Source organism: Xyrauchen texanus, chromosome 21 (assembly GCF_025860055.1).
Source record: "Xyrauchen texanus isolate HMW12.3.18 chromosome 21, RBS_HiC_50CHRs, whole genome shotgun sequence".
Classification (NCBI taxonomy): Eukaryota; Metazoa; Chordata; class Actinopteri; order Cypriniformes; family Catostomidae; genus Xyrauchen; species Xyrauchen texanus.
This window is the reverse complement of record NC_068296.1, coordinates 26,781,674-26,804,630: the sequence shown is the minus strand read 5'-3', so window position 1 is coordinate 26,804,630 and position 22,957 is coordinate 26,781,674. Positions and strand designations below refer to the sequence as shown.

The 22,957-nt window shown below is 42.3% G+C and overlaps 1 protein-coding gene across 1 annotated transcript in view; it reads right to left on the bottom strand.

Annotated features, from left to right (window-relative positions):
• LOC127661844 (ankyrin repeat and BTB/POZ domain-containing protein 3-B) overlaps window positions 1-22,957 on the bottom strand; it is a 94,937-nt gene that overhangs the window by 20,887 nt on the left and 51,093 nt on the right. The window contains exon 3 of the mRNA XM_052152770.1: window positions 71-275. Within this exon, the coding sequence (XP_052008730.1) occupies window positions 71-275 (205 nt within the window). The remainder of the gene's footprint in view (window positions 1-70; window positions 276-22,957) is intronic.

Below are 22,957 nucleotides of genomic sequence, written 5' to 3'. Positions count from 1 at the left end.
TGTTTTCTGCTATATTTAAAATAATTTTCTTTTGTGTATACATGCAGTAGATACAGCTAAATCTTCTCACCTCTCGGTCTGTAGGGTGACTTTTGAGGGCTCAACGTTGGGGTTCTCCCACTCCATTTGAGGGCAGTGCATGAAGTAACAGAGTGTATATAGAGCCTCGGGCTCCCAATGGATCAGACTGCTTTTCTGAGGGAGCGGTGTGCCGTTGCTGTGGTTCTTAATGCTGAGAGGTTGGAGGTGATGCATGGCTCTGGATACCAAATCACCTGCCAGGGCACAACAGACCTTTGGTTAGCTGGGAGTGATGTAAATGATGAAGGACAGTGCAGTCGTTGAAATGATGTTACAATAAGAAATTAGCCCCTCTGTCAATCGTTGTCTGCAAGTCAGCTGTTTGGAGTTTCTCTGCAGCATTTGTCAGCACTTAAATTCTCGACCAGTCCATCAAACAACACATCATCCAATCCTGTTATGTAAAAGTGCTATGGTATGGCTGTACTTATCCATTCTGGTGGTCATCTTGTAACACACACATACACACACATTTACTCATCTAAATGGAGAAACCATAGACTTCTATTGTTTTATACTTTATTAAGCAAAATATGATTCCTACAGACTAAAGCTAACCCACAACCTGACCCTGACTCTCTAAAATAAAACCTCTCTCATTACAAAAATGTAAAACGTATTTGCAATTTTCCCATTGAGAACTTTCCTGAATGTCACTAAAGGGAGGTTTTGCCACATTTAGCTCACTTTTTGTATAATTATTTAAATTAATAATAAAGACAATAATTTTATGTATGATTTTTTTTTCAGTTGAAGATGTTCCCATATGTCCTCCCATATATGAGAGCTTTTATCAGATTTGACAAATTTGTCCCCCAACGATAGCTCAGTAAGTGTACACAAACATTTACTTTTCTAAATAAGGAAATATCATAGACTTATATTGCATTTTATATAACTCTAATTATAATTGCTACACACTAACCCTACACCTTAAATAATGTTTTGCACGTTAAGAGTAAAAAAAGAAAACAATTAATTAATACATTTTACCTTTGAGGACATCAGAAGATTTGTCAGATGTTTTTTGAAACACACACACACATGTTGTGTTTCCATGTTTTATGGGGACTTTCCATAGACATAATGGTTTTTATACTGTACAAACTTTATATTCTATCCCCTAAACCTAACCCTACCCCTAAACCTAACCCTCACAGAAAACTTTCTGCATTTTTACATTTTCAAAAAACATCATTTAGTATGATTTATAAGCTGTTTTCCTCATGGGGACCGACAAAATGTCCCCACAAGGTCAAAAACTTCGGGTTTTACTATTCTTATGGGGACATTTGGTCCCCACAAAGTGATAAATACACGCTCACACACACACACACACACACACACACACACACACACACACACACACACACACACACACACACACACACATTTTTCAAGTGCACATTCAAATGAAATAAAATGCTTTGTAAAGAGCAGACTATCTATTGAATTGTTTTGAACATTATATAAGATGAAAAATCAAGTATGTCACAAACCTCTTTTCAAACAATGCTTGGCATTCATTACACAGACATATACAACATTCCAGCTCGCACTCTAATGAATATTTCCTTTCATATGTGAAAGTTGCAGGTCATTCATGGCATTTTAATCCATGAGACCTAATTCTTCTCAATGCGTACAAGTACAACCACTGCACTGCTTTCAGCATTTAGTGCAGCCAGTACACAGTGACCCCCTAAAAGGCATGCTGGGAAACAGCCTTTTGTAGTGCTCAAAAACTTCAATAACTGCAGCAGTCACACTTGTTTTTGCAAAAACATTTCCCATCTCTGTTATTTCAAATGAATTAACAAGCCTGCCAACTGTGCAAGATGAGCATTCAGAGAAATAAATCATTTGTTTAACTGTTGTCATTCAGATTTTCTTTGCCAGTCCTGCAGATTTAATGAACAAAGCAAGAATAGAGCTACTGTAAAATAGTGAATATTGATCAGTTTGAATGGAAACTATGTGGATTATCTGACGGCGAAGGCCAAAGATATGCACTGAAATTACACAGTAATTACAGCATTATGCGGAATACGTTATTGGGAGCTGTAGCATTTATGTGCATGAAACAAAACGTAAGAATGCACCTGTCAGCCCAGAGGCACACAGCATTAGCAGTCAGATAAGGTGGCAGGAGGCTCTCGAGAGGAGGAAAGGGACTGTATGCCACCTGGGGCACTTCTGTGACCGACACTCATCTCTTATTCATGATAGCGTGTGACATTTCCTCCAGTCAGTGGGGCAGCAGAAGAACTGGGGGAGAGATATGCTGAAGATTAACCAGCAAAACAAACATAATGACTGCAAAAGTTATTTGTATATCAGTGATTGACTGTGTACCTCTATACCAAGTGACCCAATCATCTACAGGTACAAATAAACATGGCAGCTAAAGGTAACACAACAAAGCAAAACATTTCTGTTTGCTTGTGCGTTTTGGGATAAATATGATACTCTCATCTATAACAGCAGACAAGGTGTTCTTCATCACTCACTAGATAGTGGGAATCAGAGATGCAGAATGGTGTTTTACTGTAAAAACTGAACAGAATTGATAGGCTGTTCTGCCTCAGCCATGACATAAAAGAAAGGCCATGAGAGAGGCAGGTGATTCGCATGGTTTTACGTAACTGGATGACATTTTACTTTTGACTGGAATTAGCTGGATCACTCAAACAACTGTAGCTGTTCTATTTAAATAAAATGTTTTGCACAGAACATCGGTTTATATAGTATCTTCTCTAATTTCTTCTGTTTCTGGGATAGACTTGAGGTTGAATCTCTCGAAAATAGACAAAATTATATATTTGTATAATTGTTAATATACAAAATAATAGAATTAAGTACATTTTCTCTGTAAATTCTCATTAGTGTAATACCAAAAAATCTATAATGAAGGATTTCAGGCCGGCGACACTTAAACCGGTCGCCATGAAGTGTTTAGAAAAGCTGGTTCTCATAAATTCTGTGATTCCAGATCTGTTCCCCTACAGTTCGCCTATTGCCCAAACAATCATCCCCCCATCAGATCAGATGAATTTCCTATGTGTGTGACGAACTTCAGCCCTCTGCAGGAGCACTCAACCTTGTCACGTTCAGCAGGTCTGACACTGGGTTTGATGTTATGTCTCTCGTTGCATCTGGTGAGATGCTTTGCGGTCAAAGGTGGTCGAAGAGCTCAGTCTTGATGAATGGCTCATGCAGTCCGAACGCCGTCAAGCGACCATGTTCCGCAGAACTGCCCCGTTCTTCCTAGAAGTTCATAACGAATGGAAAAATCCTGCCGTGCATCCTATTCAGCTCGCTTGCACAGAGATTCCACTCTCCTCACTGAAGTGGACCGCGGGGAAGATAATGGTTATGCCTAACTACCTGCTGTGGAAGAGGCGGTAGCGACACATCTCTGCCAGGTGAGTAGCTGAGCGTGGAAATCACGCCCCATTCAGCAGTGTCGACTGATGTCCGCACTGGCTGTAAAAGCATACTTAGCGGCAGGCCAAGCAGGTTCAGCACTCCACGCGATGGCGGTGCTCCAAGTTTTCCAAGCTAAGCTCCTCAAGCAAATGGACAAGCAAGGCTACGATCCAGAAACTTTCAAATAGCTACGCACCACTACGAATTTAGTGCTGCTAGCCATGAAAGTCACTGCACAGGCCATTGGCAAGTCAATGAGCAACCTGGTGGTTTTGGATCATCACATCTGTCTGACCATCACAGAAACTCTATTTGATGCTCTGGTGTCTCTAGCAAGCCTTTTCGGTGGCTCTATAGGTGGATTGATTTGGATAGATTTGCTGAGAGCTTCGTCACAACTCAGCAACACTCACAGGCTATGAGAAATTTTAAGCCAAAAAGGAGCAGTACTTCATCAAAACCGGCTCGTTCCCGCTCTATCTCGGACCTACGCCTGACTAAAAACCCCATGCCTGCAGCCCCCAGTAAAGCCACACAAGTTGTGGACCAAACGAAGGCAGCAGCCTCAGTGCAAGCCCCGCATTGAGGGGAAAAAACCCCGTACAGCAAAAGCGCTCCTGACACACAATGCTGTTTCTACTTTTACATATACATTTGGCAGACACTTTTATCCAAAGCAACTTACAGTGCACTCATTACAGGGACAATCCCCCCGGAGCAACCTGGAGTTGAGTGCCTTGCTTAATGGACACAATGGTGGTGGCCGTGGGGATCGAACCAGCAACCTTCTGATTAACAGTTATGTGCTTTAGCCCTCTACACAACCACCTCTCTCTTCCCCACTGCTGTTTGTCGGGAAAGGAATATTGTTGTTCAAAATGTTGTTCAATATGTTGTTTCTGTGTCTCACATTTAATCACATATAAAGAATGCAAAAAATTCAAAAAAAGAGTACAGTGCTAGCACATACACGAGATGCTCACACTTTTTCAATAAAGAGCTTTCCCACTTCAAAACCCACACATTATGCACAACCGCTTCCCAATAGTGAGTGCCGCATTATATCATACGTGTTATATCATATCATATATCATCAATAAACAAACCAATATTCCCTCTGTCCTGTTGCGTGGATGCGTGGTGAGCACTTACGGGCATTTCCGACTGGATGCAAAAAAAGATTGAACATGGTTATATGATCCAATTTGCACGTTGGCAGCCCCATTTCAACAGTGTTCTGTCTTCCACGGTTCCATCCAAAGACGCGCCGGTGTTATGAGCCAAAATATGCAATCTTCTCGCAAAGAATGCGACAGAGGTTGTTTCAGATGAAATAAATAAGCCTGCTGTCCTGCTGCATGAATGCATGGCAAGTCCTCACGGGTGTGTCAGCCTGGATGTTTAAAATGATTGAGCATGGTCATACGATTAATTTTGTATGCCGGACACCTCGCTTCACAATCTGTGGTCCGACCACAGGATGTTTCGGAGTTGTGTGCAGAGATTCACAATCTCCTTGCCAAAAAATGCAACAGAGACTTCCCCAGACTGCGACACACACAACAGAATTTACAGCTGTTATTTCCTCATTCTGGAGATTCTCATCAGCACAGTCTGAGTGGACATGAAAACAGTCTTGTTAATTGCACTGAAATGACCCAATCAGTCCTGGTTTCTGGAAATGGTTGAAATACTGGATGGGCCTCCATGGTAAATACCACAGAAGAGAGACCTTCTCTCTCAAACACAAGGCATGATTTGGCGTCCCCAGCCAGAGCTGTAAAGCCTCCATGTGTGGCCTTTGAACGGAGCACAGCAGATGAGCCAGAACTACAGTCCTGACTTAGGACCTAACTTTGGTCCTAAAAGTGCTCGCGGGGCCTCCCATCGAGCCTCTGGAGTACGTTGAATTGTGTGTGCTTTGCCTTAAGACCGCATTCTTGCTGGCTTTGGCCTCAGTAAAATGGGCCGGTGACTTGCAAGCACTGTCAGTTGACCATTCATGTCTGGAGTTTGCTCCGGGTCTTTCAAAAACCACAGGTCTTTGTCAAACCCAGAAAAGGCTATGTGCCTAAGGTTCTAACCACATCCTTCAGAGCACAGGTGGTTCAAGCCTTTATCCCCTCCTCCACTTAATTCTGATGAGGAACAGTCCTTGCATTTGTTATGCCCTTTGCGAGCACTACACATATACGTTGAAAGCACCCGCCAATTCAGACTGTCTGACCAGCTCCTTGTGTGCTATGGAGGATGCACAAAAGGAATGTCATAAAATGCCATAAAAATAGATGGCATTGAGGAAAATTAATGATGTGTATATATCAGAATCAGATCAGAAGCAGAATCAGCTTTATTGCCAAGTATGCTTAAACATACAAGGAATTTGTCTTGGTGACAGGAGCTTCCAGTGCACAGCAAAACAAAAAACAATACAAAAACAGCAGCAAGACATAGATAATAATAAAAAAATCATTTTAATACATATACGTACATACACACCGACACACACCTTCATACATACATACATACACATACATAGTGCAAATCTAAAACAAATCTGTTATATAAGGTACATAAATACAGTATGTTATGTACAATGAAATGTAAGTAATGGCAGAAGTGGATATGTTGGATAATATAAATAGACTAAACTGTCTATTGCACATAATTATTACTCAATGGGGCAGCTTTAACTGTTCATGTTTTTGATTCCACCCAAAAAGAGGCATTTACAGCATAGTATATAAATTATCTGTGGGGTATTTTGAGCTGAAACTTCACAGGCAAATTCTGGGGACACCTGACACTTGTATTACATCTTGTAAAAAGTGGCATAATATGTCTCCTTTATGTCAGATGGGAAAAAATACCTAAAAATAATCTATTGGATAAAAACTTATTCCAGTTTGCAGTGATACTTTCTTCGCCCCCTGTGGTCAAATTTCGAGCTCTATATATATATATATATATATATGTTTTCAGTGCTACATCAGTGTACCCGATTAAATCCATCAGATCTGCAAAAATATTTGTGTGAAATGTTCATGATAGTTCCTGTTATCTTAGTTGGAAATAACAATTATTTGTAAAAAAAAAAATACACTGTAAAAGGAATATATGGAAAAAAGGCGACGAGAACCGGCTTGACGATATGAATAAAGACCTCCCTCAGTGGAGCCACCGCATCTACCGCAACCGGAATGCACATCCTGATGCCGGAAGGCACATGCTTCTCACCAAGTCTGTCAAAATCATCGCCTCAAGGCAGCAGCTGATCCCCATCAGAAATACACTAAGTTCTCATTAGTCTTCATCAAATGCATTTAGAGGATGGTTTATGGGTCTTAGGTTTTCTGTTGCCAATTTTGCCTGTTCATCATAACCCTCTTCAATATCAAATTCAACAAGCAATATTTATTTTCAGTAGAGCACTCTGCTCTCATAGTTCATGGTAGGCGATCATGCGTTTCACAGCTTGATGATCGTGCCATGCGGGTAAGTGAGTGACGGCACTTCTTCCACCAAATTCCCTGGTTTTGGCACCAGTGTAAAAGACCAATGTAATGGATTCACACGATGGGCAAGGAGGAGGCAGGGACCAAGTGAGCAATCCACGTCAGACATTTAATGAACACTTTTCAGTGTGTAACAAAAGCTTTCTTTTCAGCCTCACATTCAATAAATGCACTGTTTTTCTACCATCCCTAACCCCCCCCCCCCCTTGTCTATTCAAGCAATAGTAATCACACAAACCATGCCCCCTTTCTCATAAGGGTCATCAGCAAACACAAGCACGGCTCATCTTATCACTTAGGTATCGTACAACCATGCCAGGATAAAACAATTCATGCATTATTGTCTATTCAAGTTCTCACATCTCCTTTTCTGTTCTCCAGACAGAAACTCAGGCCAACTGAAAACCTGGTTCGTAACCCGCATGGATCTCTTCTCTTTTGGGGATATTATCTGGGTTCTCCTTTTTGGGGTAGCCTGCCTCCTATCTCCTACAGGATCTGATGGTTTGAGTGGCAGCCTCATTGGACCTCCAGACAGGGCTTGCGCCAAAAGACACATTACAATTCTGTGTTCACTATTATTTCATTAAAATAAATTTAATTTCAATTTAATTTATGTCTGATTCTTCCTGATAGAACTGGTGAACAAAAGCATTGTCTATGTTGCCACTTCATGTAAAGGACAATGACCTTGTTCTTAACATAGACAAAACCAAAGAAACAATAATGGACTTCAGGAGGAGAGGCCCACCTCTGCAGACTCTCACCATCAAAGAACTGAGGTGGAGCGGGCTGACGGTCACAAGATTCTAGGCTTTTACATGACAAGAAACCTGAGCTGGGCTGAAAAAACAAACGAAAAAGCTTTACTTCATCAGGCTGCTGATGAAGGCCAGACTCCATCAGCCCCTCACCCAGGCCTACAGAAGATTCATTAAGAGAATTCTCATCAGTGGCATCACTGAGTGGCTGGCAACACCACCTAGGCTGGGAGGAAATCCCTTCAATGTGTCATCAGAACTGCAGAGAGAATCATCGGCTCTGACCTCTCCTCCATGGACACACTCTACATACAATGCTGTAGGAGAAATGGGTAGAGCATACTCAGTGACCGTCATCATCCAACTCACTCTCTGTTCAGGTGGAAGAACTCGGGATACAACTTGAGACACTACAGGCCAGAGAGTATTCCCACTCACAAGGCACACTGCTATAATACTTTTTATCTTATGATAGGAAATATCACCCCCCCCCCCCCCCACCCACCTCATGGACATTCAATTCCTCACACACCTAACAGATTGTGTTTTTATACTTAATAAAAATAGTAAAATAGTATTTTTTACTGTATTACAATAAAAATCTATTACTGTTATACAGTGATTTCTTTATATAAACAAGCACAAAAGCAGTACAAATAGTCTTCTGTGATGTATAAATACTTTACAATTTAAATAATTTACAATTGTTTTTTTTTCACATTACAGTAATGAGAATGTGTTTGATTGATTTGATTTAGATTTATTTTGCCATTTGCACAGGTACAGGGCAGTACAGGTACATTGGAATTCTTATGTGTATCTCTCTGAGTCAGCTTTATAAAACATACATAAAAAGAATAGAAACACCTTATAATATATATATATATATATATATATATATATATATATATATATATATACAGGTGAAACTCGAAAAATTAGAATATCGTGCAAAAGTTCATTAATTTCAGTAATTCAACTTAAAAGGTGAAACTAATATATTATATAGACTCATTACAAGCAAAGTAAGATATTTCAAGCCTTTATTTGATATAATTTTGATGATTATGGCTTACAGCTTATGAAAACCCCAAATTCAGAATCTCAGAATATTAGAATATTACATGAAATCAATAAAAAAAGGATTTTAAATACAGAAATGTCGGCCCTCTGAAAAGTATAATCATGCATATGTACTCAGTACTTGGTTTGGGCCCCTTTTGCATTAATTACTGCCTCAATGCGGCGTGGCATGGATGCTATCAGCCTGTGGCACTGCTGAGGTGTTATGGAAGACCAAGATGCTTCAATAGCGGCCTTCAGCTCTTCTGCATTGTTTGGTCTCATGTCTCTCATCTTTCTCTTGGCAATGCCCCATAGATTCTCTATGGGGTTCAGGTCAGGCGAGTTTGCTGGCCAATCAAGCACAGTAATACCATGGTCATTGAACCAGGTTTTGGTACTTTTGGCAGTGTGGGCAGGTGCCAAGTCCTGCTGGAAAATGAAGTCAGCATCTCCATAAAGCTTGTCTGCTGAAGGAAGCATGAAGTGCTCTAAAATGTCCCGGTAGACGGCTGTGTTGACTCTGGACTTAATAAAGCACAGTGGACCAATACCAGCCGATGACATGGCTCCCCAAACCAACACAGACTGTGGAAACTTCACACTGGACTTCAAGCATCTTGGATTGTGTGCCTCTCCATTCTTCCTCCAGACTCTGGGACCTTGGTTTCCAAATGAGATGCAAAATTTGCTCTCATCAGAAAAGAGGACTTTGGACCACTGAGCAACAGACCAGTTCTTTTTTTCTTTAGCCCAGGTAAGACGTTTGACATTTGAAGCCCATGTCCAGGACCCGTCTGTGTGTGGTGGCTCTTGATGCAGTAACTCCAGCCTCAGTCCACTCCTTGTGAAGCTCCCCACACATTTGAATGGCCTTTTCCTGACAATCCTCTCCAGGCTACGGTCATCCCTGCTGCTTGTGCACCTTTTTCTTCCACACTTTTCCCTTCCACTTAACTTTCTATTAATGTACTTTGATACAGCACTTTGAGAACATCCAACTTCTTTTGCAATTACCTTTTGAGGCTTTCCCTCCTTGTGAAGGGTGTCAATGATGGTTTTCTGCACAACTGTCAGGTCAGCAGTCTTCCCCATGATTGTGAATTCAACTGAACCAGACTGAGAGACCATTTAAAGGCTCAGGAACCCTTTGCAGGTGTGTAGCTGATTAGAGTGTGACACTTTGAGCCTACAATACTGAACCTTTTCACAATATTCTAATTTTCTGAGATTCTGAATTTGGGGTTTACATAAGCTGTAAGCCATAATCATCAAAATTATATCAAATAAAGGCTTGAAATATCTTACTTTGCTTGTAATGAGTCTATATAATATATTAGTTTCACCTTTTAAGTTGAATTACTGAAATTAATGAACTTTTGCATGATATTCTAATTTTTCGAGTTTCACCTGTATATATATTTTGTAATGTCACACCAGCAGAGGGAGCCCTCTCACGAGTACTGACTGTGTGCCACTCCCTCTGCTTCTCTGGTTACTTCCTGTTTGTGAGATATTTAAGCATGGCCTGGCCAACAGGCCATTGCGAAGTATTGCCAGTCTACCTGCCTTGCTAAGCGTTCACTTGTCATTGTCTTGTTTATCACGTGTATGACGCTCTGCCAGCTTTGTTCTGTTTTTGCCTCTTGGATTATCCCTTTTGCTCTGTTGTTTGGATTGGACTGCCTCATTGTGTCTTACCTCTGCCTGCCTTAAAGTTTATGCTATCTGCCTGCCGATCTTGATTTGTTTGCTGTGTATTTTAATAAACGACTGCATATGGATTCAGCCTTGGCTTCCACCTCATTACATAATACTTTGCCACCGATGACTCCAGCAGAAGTTTCTAATCTACAGGCAGCGTTTGCTTACCAAAGTGACATCCTCAAGGGATACCAAGAACAGCTGAGCAAACTACAGGCTACTAACGAATACCTCACGCAGTATCTCCATTCGTTACCACCTCCTATGCCTAAGAAGGTAAGCTTTGCTTTACCCAATAAATTTGATGGTTCGGCAGAGCAATGCAAGGGGTTTCTCCGGCAAGTAGAGATCTTTTTTAACCACCAAAAGGATGATTTTGAATCTGATGAAAAGAAATGTGCTTTTCTAATGTCTCTGTTAACTGGCAAAGCAATTGATTGGGCTGCAGCGGTCTGGGAAACGGACAGTTTGATTCAAGGATCATATGCATACTTCATTCAACAAATCAGAGATGTGTTTGAATATCCAGCAGGAGGCATGGATGTTTCAACACAACTTGTGCAATTGAGTCAAGGCCGCCGATCAGCTGCTGATTACGCCATAGAATTCAGAACGATCGCTGCTCAGAGTGGTTGGAATGATGTTGCACTCAAGGCCATGTTTCAACGAAGTTTGAATGTTGAGTTACAGGCAGAACTCGCATGCAAGGGAGAAAACCAGTCATTCTCAGAGTATGTGACGCTCGCCATCAAGATTGATAACCACATGCGCAATAGCCCTGCAAGAACCAAGTCACCATCACAGAGAATCACTCCGACAAATCAAACTTCCCAAATATCCAATCCATTCCTGACTACTGCTCAATCCAGCCCTGAACCCATGCAGTTAGGAGTTACCAAACTCTCTATGGAGGAGAGATCACGACGGCTGATACACAATTTGTGTTTTTACTGTGGAGAAGCAAGCCATGTTAATGCCATGTGTCCACTAAAAGCCAAGAAGACTACCAAAATGACTAGCTGGGTGAGTGTTGACAATCTTCCTCTTCTTTCCACTAAATTCCCCACTATCAGTGTCAAGATTACTACTGAAAGTGACTCTATCGATTCTACAGCATTGATTGACTCCGGATCTGAGTTGAATTTAATCCATCAAGGCGTCATCAAGAAATTCAACATCCCCACACAACCTTGTGACCCACCACTCAAAGTTAACGCTGTTGACAACAAACCCATTGGAGATGGCATCAACCAACAAACTCTACCCGTACAACTCCAAGTAGGACAATTTCATATGGAAACCATCTCATTCTATGTGATTGATTCCCCACACCATGAAATCATCCTAGGATACCCGTGGCTATCAGTTCACGACCCAGTCATCTCTTGGCATCATGGTGAGGTTACGCAATGGTCACAGTTCTGCAATACACAATGCCTAAGCACCATAGTTACCAAGCTGTGTTTAACCACAAGTATTGAAAGACCTGATTCTAAAGCAGTCACCACTCCATCATGTTACCAAGAATATCAAGAAGTCTTCAGCAAGACTAAAGCGACCCTTCTTCCACCTCATCGTTCCTGGGATTGTGCCATTGACCTCCTGCCTAATGCGATGCCTCCCAAAATTAAGGTGTATATATCCCTTATCACACTCAGAAACTCAGGCCATGGAGGAATACATTGAAGAAGCTCTCAGTTCTGGTTTCATTTGTCCATCTACTTCTCCAGCGGCTGCAGGCTTCTTTGTGGAAAAGAAGGGTGGAGGACTTCGGCCTTGCATTGACTACAGAGGTTTGAACAATGTCACTGTTAAATTCAGTTATCCATTACCATTAGTACCTTCTGCCCTAGAACAACTCCGAGAGGCAACAATTTACACCAAGTTAGACCTCAGGAGCACCTACAACCTCATCAGAATCAGAGAAGGGGATGAGTGGAAAACAGCATTTCTGACCACTAGGGGGCACAATGAATACCAGGTCATGCCATACGGATTGGCCAATTCACCGGCAGTCTTTCAGTCTTTCATCAATGAGATCTTCAGAGACATCCTGAACAAGTACGTTGTTGCATACATTGATGATATTCTCATTTACTCCAAGTCTGAAAGTGAACATAAGGATCACGTCAAGACTGTGCTATTCAGACTACTAGAGAATCAACTTTATGTAAAAGCTGAGAAGTGTGAATTCCATGTCAAGCGAACCTCATTCCTGGGATATAACATCAGTCATCAAGGTGTAGAAATGGACAATTCGAAGATTACAGCAGTTACTGAATGGCCCCAACCAACCACAGTCAAGGGACTTCAGTGCTTCTTAGGATTTGCCAACTTCTATCGACGCTTTATCCGTAATTATAGCACTACAGCTGCTCCACTGACGTCTCTGCTGAAAGGTAAACCTTCAAAGTTAAAATGGACTGAAAATGCCACACAAGCCTCCGCTAAACTCAAGGACAGTTTCACGACAGCACCCATCCTCAAACATCCAGATCCCAATCTGCCGTTTGTAGTAGAAGTTGACGCTTCAGACAATGGAATTGGTGCAGTGCTCTCTCAACACCATGGACAGCCAGGCAAGCTCTATCCTTGTGCATATTTTTCTAGAAAACTCACTGATGCAGAACGCAACTGTGATGTCGGCAACAAGGAACTTCTATCTATGAAAGCCGCAATAGAAGAATGGAGACACTGGCTGGAGGGTTCCACTCACCCATTCCAGGTTATAACGGACCATAAGAATCTTGAGTACGTCAAGAGTGCCAAGAGACTAAATCCTCAACAAGCACGCTGGTCACTTTTCTTCACAAGATTCCAATTCACTGTAACTTATAGACCAGGAAGTAAAAATAGCAAGGCTGATGCCCTATCCAGGCGACATGATCATCCCCAAAAAGAATCCATGCCAGAATTCATTCTGCCACCATCAGTTATTACTGCACCTGTTACATGGGACTTGATGGAGGAGATTCAAAGAGAACAACAGAATGAACCAACACCACAAGGTTGTCCCTCCAACAAGCACTATGTTCCTGTAAATCTTCGTACAAGAGTCATGCAATGGGTCCATACATCACTCTGTTCCGGTCATCCAGGTATCTCAAGAACTCTTTGTCTCACACAAAATTCATTCTGGTGGCCATCAATGATTAAGGATGTGGCTAACTATGTCAAGTCGTGCTCGATCTGCGCTCAGTCCAAAACACCTAAACAGTTACCCTCTGGTTTGTTAAAACCTTTGCCCATTCCCCAACGACCTTGGTCACACCTTTCAATTGACTTTGTCACCGATCTACCTCCATCAACTGAATTCACAACAGTCCTAGTTATCATTGACCGCTTCTCAAAATCCTGCCGTCTAATACCTATGAAGGGCCTCCCCACTGCCATGGAAACTGCTCAAGCACTGTTTCAACATGTTTTCAGAGTTTATGGCATACCGAAGACATTGTTTCAGATAGAGGAACACAATTCACCTCACAAGTATGGAGGGCCTTCTGCAGACAGCTGGACATCAATGTCAGCTTAACCTCAGGATATCATCCTCAGTCCAACGGTCAAGTGGAAAGATTGAATCAAGAGATTGGCAGGTATCTACGGTCGTACTGTGGTCATGAACAGCATCGCTGGGCAGAGTTTCTACCATGGGCAGAGTACGCGCAGAACTCGTTAAGACACTCATCCACTGGTATCACCCCATTTCAATGCGTGCTTGGATACCAACCCCCTATGTTCCCGTGGTCAGGAGAACCATCTATGGTACCTGCAGTCGATGACTGGATTCATCGTAGCGAGAGGGTGTGGAACACTGCTCATGTACGTCTGCAAAGGGCTGTCAGGAACCAGGAAATCCAGGCCAATAGATGACGTCTTCCACATCCTCCCTACCAACCTGGACAAAGGGTCTGGCTCTCCACACGGGACCTCAAGTTGCGGCTACCAAGCAAGAAACTAAGCCCAAGGTATGTAGGCCCATTTAAAATAATAAGACAGATAAATGAGGTCACATATCAGTTGGAGCTTCCAGTTAATTATCATGTCTCTCCCTCCTTCCATGTATCCTTCCTCAAACCGGTCCACCTGGGTGCTGACCCCAACCTTGAGAACCAGGAGCCACCCCCACCGCTGGACATAGATGGATCCCCTGCTTATGCGGTAAAGGAATTGTTGGACTCAAGAAGGAGAGGGGGTCAACTCCAATATTTGGTGGACTGGGAGGGGTACGGACCTGAAGAGAGATCTTGGGTAGCCGCCCATGACATCTTGGATCCATCACTTATCAAAGACTTTCATCGAGCCAGACCCGATCGTCCAGCACCACGACCACAGGGACGTCCTCGTCGAGCACCAGGAGTCGCTCCTAGGGAGGGGGATTCTGTAACGTCACGCCAGCAGAGGGAGCCCTCTCCCGAGTACTGACTGTGTGCCACTCCCTCTGCTTCTCTGGTTACTTCCTGTTTGTGAGATATTTAAGCATGGCCTGGCCAACAGGCCATTGCAAAATATTGCCAGTCTACCTGCCTTGCTAAGCGTTCACTTGCCATTGTCTTGTTTATCACGTGTATGACCTTTGCCAGCTTTGTTCTGTTTTTGCCTCTTGGATTATCCCTTTTGCACTGTTGTTTGGATTGGACTGCCTCATTGTGTCTTACCTCTGCCTGCCTTAAAGTTTATGCTATCTGCCTGCCGATCTTGATTTGTTTGCTGTGTATTTTAATAAACGACTGCATATGGATTCAGCCTTGGCTTCCACCTCATTACATATATATATGTGTGTTATAATAATAAAGAAATAAGTAAATAAATTAAAATTAATGCACAAAGCAAAGGAATGGGGAAATATGTTGTATAACAGAGATAAAGGTACCCGTAAGAGGGTCTCAAGTAGTTAGAATAGTGTTAGATACTACTTGCACCCTTAATTAAATACTAATATACAGTATAGGAGCATCACTGCAGAGTGTTTGTCGTGCTTATTTAGAGTCCCACAGTCCCTACACCAACACCTAACCCTTACCTTTCCATACAAAAATGAACCATGGCTTTACTACAGTAACCATTGCATTACAATGGTATTTTGTAGTAAAGTCATAGTAACCAAAAAAATAAACATGGTAACTACATTAACACCATATTACTGTAGAAACACCATGGTTAAATGCATTAAAACAATGACTTCTGCCAAAAAAATGGTTACTACATTATTGCTATAATAAAACCCAGATCAAACCTTTCTCTCAACTCCCGACCTTCACTGAACCAAATCACTGTGCCGAAATCAAACTTTATATTCATTTTGATTTACTATTATAAGTACTATTGAGGAAAATATATAGAGTGGAGATAGGAAAAAGGCTGGGATAAAGTGGGATAAAAGGCGGAATCGAACCTGAGTCATGCGCACAAAAAAACACATCCTCATCATTGTTACATCCTATGCCACTGCAGCTATAGGGGCGCAGCTTGCCTCTAATACCTGTGTTTCTACTACCACACTTAGTGGCAGGTGCTATTTTCAAAACTGTAGTTACACCTAGTTTTATTTTGGGTTGTAATATGACCTGGACATGTTTTTGTGAGATTTAAACATTCACTATTTTTATCTTATTGTCCTGTTAAAATTAACCATGCAAATACTTGAATGTAATGAATGTAATGTAACTGGCTTTACAGACATCCCAAAAACTTACATCCCATCAGCCCTCATGACTACTGTAAAAGTCGTCCTTGGCCTACTACAAAAAACACACTAAAATTAAGTCTTGTGAGAAAAGTGCAGATAAACAATTAAGAACCAGTCATTGGGCCCCTACAGTGCTGCAAAGCAATGAAGCAAGTCTATCGAGCATTTTATGAAGCATGAGGGAAAAGATGCATTAGCAGAACTATGAGAGGAAACAGGGACTTTTAGGAAAACCTAAGAAAAATGTTATGGGCAGCATGGAAACACTAATTGATGGCAATCCAGCCATGAAGGGCTCCGAATGGTGTCCTGCCAATCTTAGAAAAAACAAACAAACTCCTGACTGTGGTGCAGGCCTCGCTCTGAGAGAGAGCCCAATGGAAGACGTTTAAAGAGCTTTTTATTTTGCATAAGAGGCATTCCCCTTAGGGCTCCTTTTAGAATCGGTAGAGACTAATGCGAAAATGACTAGCAACAAATGTACAATTCCTAATTAGCCGTTAATGGCTAAATAAGTGCTACAAGGTAAGATTTCTGCACACACACACACATAAAGAGTGAAAGCAGAGAATTTGTCTTATTTAGATCAAACCATTAAATTAACTCATTTAGAATGGAGGAGAAAGCCCATAAAGTGAAACAGTTCTAGAGTTTATTTGTCCTACAGTTATTAGTGAGAGAATATTTTACATAAATATACACCTAAACTTTAAATATCTGCCGTTTATCTTTTTTTATACAGCAAGCTATAGTTATTATCTATCTGTTATTATCTATAACATACTCTCTTGAATTTCCACTAAAAACACCTAGAGAGGGAATATGTACAGTATTCTTGCAGGAAAGTCCTGACAGGGAATAATTAAGGAACAAGATCAGCAAATCCAATGTTGTGGTTTAATCTTAAGAGACACGAATATAACAAAATGTTCTTCTTATGCCTTGACCTTTTGAACCTCTGGTGCTCTGCAGGAAGACATATCTTCTGCTTGTAGTTAACTGGCTCATGAGAGACACATTAAACCCTTTATAATAGAAAGATCTAATCTATTTTCATGCACTGATGTTATGGGATTATCAGAGTGTAATTATTAACGTACAGTTACAGTATGGTCTGTATATCCCTCTGGATATACAGCACGGGTATAAGAAGAACGTGATTAAGCTTATGATGGTCATATGTCCTTCCAATTGAAAATGCCATGAATATAGTGTAAAAGTCATAATGATTAATTTCATGATGCATTTATGGTGCTATTTTGAGGTTGATAATCCCTGGTCCCCATTCACTTAAATTGTATGGTAAAGAGCAGCTCAGACATTCTGTAAACCTCTCCTTTTGGGTTCCATGGAAAAAAGAAATTCATACAGGTTTGGGATAACATAAGGATGAGACTATGTTTTCATGGACAACAGAAAGAAGCTTATTGGTGTATACATATGAGGGACAGCTGATATTTTAAATTGGTGTGTATAAATGGGTATAGTTTATAGTGTATGTGCTTTTCCCACTGTACTAGGACAATGTTTGAAAAAAAAAATGTTGTTGACTTTGACCATCCTATGACATTTGTTATCAGGTCTGTTCACGCATATGTGCACTCCTTAAAAACCTGTAACAACACTGCTAATGTGTTTACATGGCTACATTAAACCACGTTCTCTGGAAAAGATCCAAGATGGCGGCACGGTAGCACGCAGCGGCCGCTCCGGATCCCAAATTGTGCTATTTTTGTTAGTTAGCCCGACTTTTATGGCACATGGACATCGGAGCAACCGGTGTTCATGTTTACCATCGCTAGACACTACTAAAATATAAGATTCATGCAACAACCAAGCTGCATGATGATCTGCAGGAGAAGCTACGCGACCTCGGCTAGCTGCGGAGGCCAGGCCTCCAGTCCTCGCCGTTGTCTGATGCTGGTGACTGGGGGAGAGGACATCAAAAGCGGTTTAGTCCATGCTAGGCTAAAAACAAACCCTAGCCAACTGGCTCTCCCGTCTATCCTGCTCTCAAATGTTTGCTCCCTGGACAATAAACTGGACTACATCCGACTCCAGCAGACTACACAGCGTGAGCTTAGAGACTGCTGCGTCTTTCACGGAGACGTGACTCAGCGGCAGAGTTCTGGACGCCACCATTCAGCTAGACGGGCTCACCTCGTTTCGTGCCGACTGAAATGCAGCAATGTGCGATAAGACTCGCGGTGGTGGCTTGTGTGATTACATCAGCTCTGCTAGTCTCTATCTACTGTTCATCACTGTTTGGAGCTTGTGACTGTTAGATGCAGACCTTTTTATTTATCACGGGAATTCACCACAGTCATAATAACCAGAGTTTACATTCCCCCAAGCGCTAATGTAAAGGAAGCGCTCTGTGAACTGTATGGGGCTATTATCGAACTGCAGAACCCTCACCCTGACGGACTGTTTATTGTCGCCGCAGATTTCAACCATGCAAATCTCAAGACAGTGCTCCCTAAATTCCATCAGTATGTGGACTTTGCAACGAGAGGGGCGAACACGCTTGAACACTGCCCCCACCTAGGCTACTCAGACCACATCTCTGTTATGCTAATTCCAGCATACAGACCGCTCGTCAGATGCACAAAACTGCTCCAGAAGCAGGTGAAAACCTGGCCAGCAGGAGCCATCTCTGCTCTTCAGGACTGTTTTGAGTGTACTGACTGGCACATGTTCAGGGAGGCTGAAACATATGGCGATTCTACCAACTTGGAGGAATACACAGCATCAGTGATCAGCTACATCAGCAAGTGCATTGATGATGTCACTTTCTCCAAGGCAATCACCACACGTTCCAACCAGAAGCTGTGGATGACTACTGACGTGCGTGCACTGCTGAGACCCCGAGACTCCGTCTTCAGACCAGGTGACAAGGCAGCCCTCAAAACATTGAGGGCCAAACTGTCCCAGGCCATCAGAGAGGCAAAGCGCGCACTCACACAGATAATCCATAGTCACTTCCAGGACAGCGGCGACACGCGGCGCATGTGGCAGGGCATCCAGGCCATCACCAACTATAGGACAACATCAGTTGCCTGTGGCAAAGATGCATCCTTCCAGATGCGCTGAACGACTTCTACGCTCGGTTTGAGGCACAGAACAACGTGGTGGCGAGGAAGACCACCCCTCTTACCACAGCTGATGTGAGAAAAACTCTTTGCAGAGTCAACCCATGGAAGGCTGCTGGACCAGACAACATCTCTCTGAGCAGTGCCGTCGTTCCAACGTGCTTCAAGGCCACCACCATCGTCCCCATGCCAAAGAAGTCTTCAGTGTCCTGCCTCAACGACTACTGTCCCCTCACACTCACACCCATCATCATGAAGTGCTTCGAAAGGCTCGTCACGAGGCACATTAAGACCCAGCTGCCCCCCTCACTAGACCCACTGTAGTTCGCGTATCATCCAAACCGTTCAACAGACGACACCATCGCCACCACCCTCCATCTGGCCCTCACCCACCAAGATAAAAAGGACTCATACATTCGAATGCTGTTTATAGACTTCAGCTCAGCATTCAACACAATCATTCCTCAGCACCTGATTGGAAAGCTGAACCTGCTGGGCCTGGACACCTCCCTCTGCAACTGGATCCTGGACTTCCTGACTGGGAGACCTCAGTCAGTCCGGATCGGTAACTGCATCTCCACCACCACCACCACCACACTGAGCACTGGGGCCGTCCAGGGCTGTGTGCTCAGTCCACTGCTCTTCACTCTGCTGACTCACGACTGTGCAGCAATGCACAGCTCGAACCACATCGTCAAGTTCGCCGATGACATGGTGGGTCTCATCAGCAAGAACGACTAGTCAGCATACAGAGAGGAGGTGCAGAGGCTAACAGACTGGTGTAGAGCCAACAACCTGTCTCTGAATGTGGACAAAACAAAAGAGATGGTTGTTGACTTCAGGAGAGCACATAGTCTGCTGAACATCGATGGCTCTTCTGTGGAGATCGTCAAGAGCACCAAATTCCTTGGTGTTCACCTGGCAGAGAACCTCACCTGGTCCCTCAACACCAGCTCTATTACCAAGAAAGCCCAGCAGCGTATCTACTTTCTTCGAAGGCTGAGAAAAGCACATCTCCCACCCCCCATCCTCACTACATTATATAGAGGGACTATTGAGAGCATCCTGAGTTTCAGACCGCAAAGCCCTGTAGAGGATAGTGAGAACAGCTGAGAAGATCATTGGGGTCTCTCTTCCCTCCATCAAAGACATTTACATAAAACACTGCATCTGCAATGCAACCAGCATTGTGGATGACCCCACACACCCCTCACACAAACTCTTCACCCTCCTGCCGTCTGGCAAGAGGTACCGAAGTATTTGGGCCCTCATGGCCAGACTGTGTAACAGCTTCTTCCCCCAAGCCATCAGACTCCTCAATACTCAGGGACTGGACTGACACACACACACACACACACACACACACACACACACACACACACACACACACACACACACACACACACACACACGTTGTGTTTCCATGTTTTATGGGGACTTTCCATAGACATAATGGATTTTATACTGTACAAACTTTATATTCTATCCCCTAAACCTAACCCTACCCCTAAACCTAACCCTCACAGAAAACTTTCTGCATTTTTACATTTTCAAAAAACATAATTTAGTATGATTTATAAGCTGTTTTCCTCATGGGGACCGACAAAATGTCCCCACAAGGTCAAAAATTTTGGGTTTTACTATCCTTATGGGGACATTTGGTCCCCACAAAGTGATAAATACACGCTCACAGACACACACACACACACACACACACACACACACACACACACACACACACACAGTTGTGTTTCCATGTTTTATGGGGACTTTCCATAGACATAATGGTTTTTATACTGTACAAACTTTATATTCTATCCCCTAAACCTAACCCTACCCCTAAACCTAACCCTCACAGAAAACTTTCTGCATTTTTACATTTTCAAAAAACATAATTTAGTATGATTTATAAGCTGTTTTCCTCATGGGGACCGACAAAATGTCCCCACAAGGTCAAAAATTTCGGGTTTTACTATCCTTATGGGGACATTTGGTCCCCACAAAGTGATAAATACACGCTCACACACACACACACACACACACACACACACACACACACACACACATACACACACCTGTACACATTCCAACTTTTGCACATGTCCAGAGTTGTACTTTAATTCATTGTCACTTTATAACTGGCTGCTACCTCAATAGCTGCTATGTCCATAGAACACTATTTAATAATATGTTATGTTTACATTTAGCATTTTAGAAAGTGTCATCTTTTTGCACTACTCGATTACAAATGTGTACTGGTCGGCGCTGCACTGTCTCTTACTGTGCCTATTGTCCGGTTCCTTTTAGTAATTTATTTTACTGTCCCGTACTTTTTGCACACGTTTGCACGTGCACTTTATGTAGAAATTTTATTTAGTCTGTGTAGTCTCATGTGGTTCTGTTTTTGTCCTATGTTGTTTTATGTAGCACCATGGTCCTGGAGGAACGTTGTCTCATTTCACTGTGTACTGTACTATCTGTATATGGTTGAACGACAATAAAAACCACTTGACTTGACTTGAACCTGGGTATGTTAAACCGCTTTCTCTTAATCACTTAGGGCCTGTTTACACTTGGCCACTTCATGCATTTTCACTGATCAAATAGCTATCAGATCATGAAAAACCAGGTGTAAATCCCCTCCAAAATGCATTAGAGATGGATTGCAATCTAATCACTCAAACCACTTCATGATGTGGTTTGAGACGTATTCCAGACTAGAATGGTCAATCCTAAATGCATCTGGTTGTTCAAGTCACATACAGTATGTAAACTTTACCCAGCCCAACAGTACCACGTCAGCATAGGAAAAATGTGAAACATATCAGCTATCACCAAATATTTGCATAGGGCTTATGCTGCACAGTAAATAATAACAAAGAAAGAGACGATTGCATGTTGTAAAGAGACAGAACTTTTTAGGAATCAGATCGCTGATGAAACTGAAACTAAACACTGACATGTGTGCAGCTGACGCACATGACATGATTACCAACAAGAAGCCCAGAGGGGAAAAACACACAGCATGCCCATACAGAGACAAACCTGCGCTTGGCAAACTGACTTGGAATCAAATAATAATGCACATCTTTTGAATTCACTGCCCGGAATTAGCATAATCATGGAAGTGAACTCTGTTTTATTAGCGTATACAGCGCGGGAATTGAAGATCAGATTTATATAATTCTGGTGGAGACACATTGATGTGGCCAAGTGTAAATGGAATGAGCTTTTTCAATCAGATAGCAATCCGATCAGTAACAATGCATGAAGTGGCCAAGTATAAATAAACCCTTAAACGGCATAAGGAAATCGCCTTTGTTGTTCACATGATGTTTCAGAACACCGCATACTGCAAAAACCCTGGAATGAACCGTTTTATTATGTGCATGTAAACGTGGTGACAACAGAATTTTTATTTCTGGGTGAACTATCCCTTTAAACTTCAAAATAAGCCCAACCCTATGTCTAATCAGATATATTGCAGAAGCCCAGTGAGTTGAAAAGAAACACAATTGCACTTCAACATAAAAAAAAGTCTATAAAGGACAAATAATGGTTAGGAATCAATTGCTTTTCTTTCTGATGGGGACTTTTATCACAACACAGAGTACAATTCTATTTTAA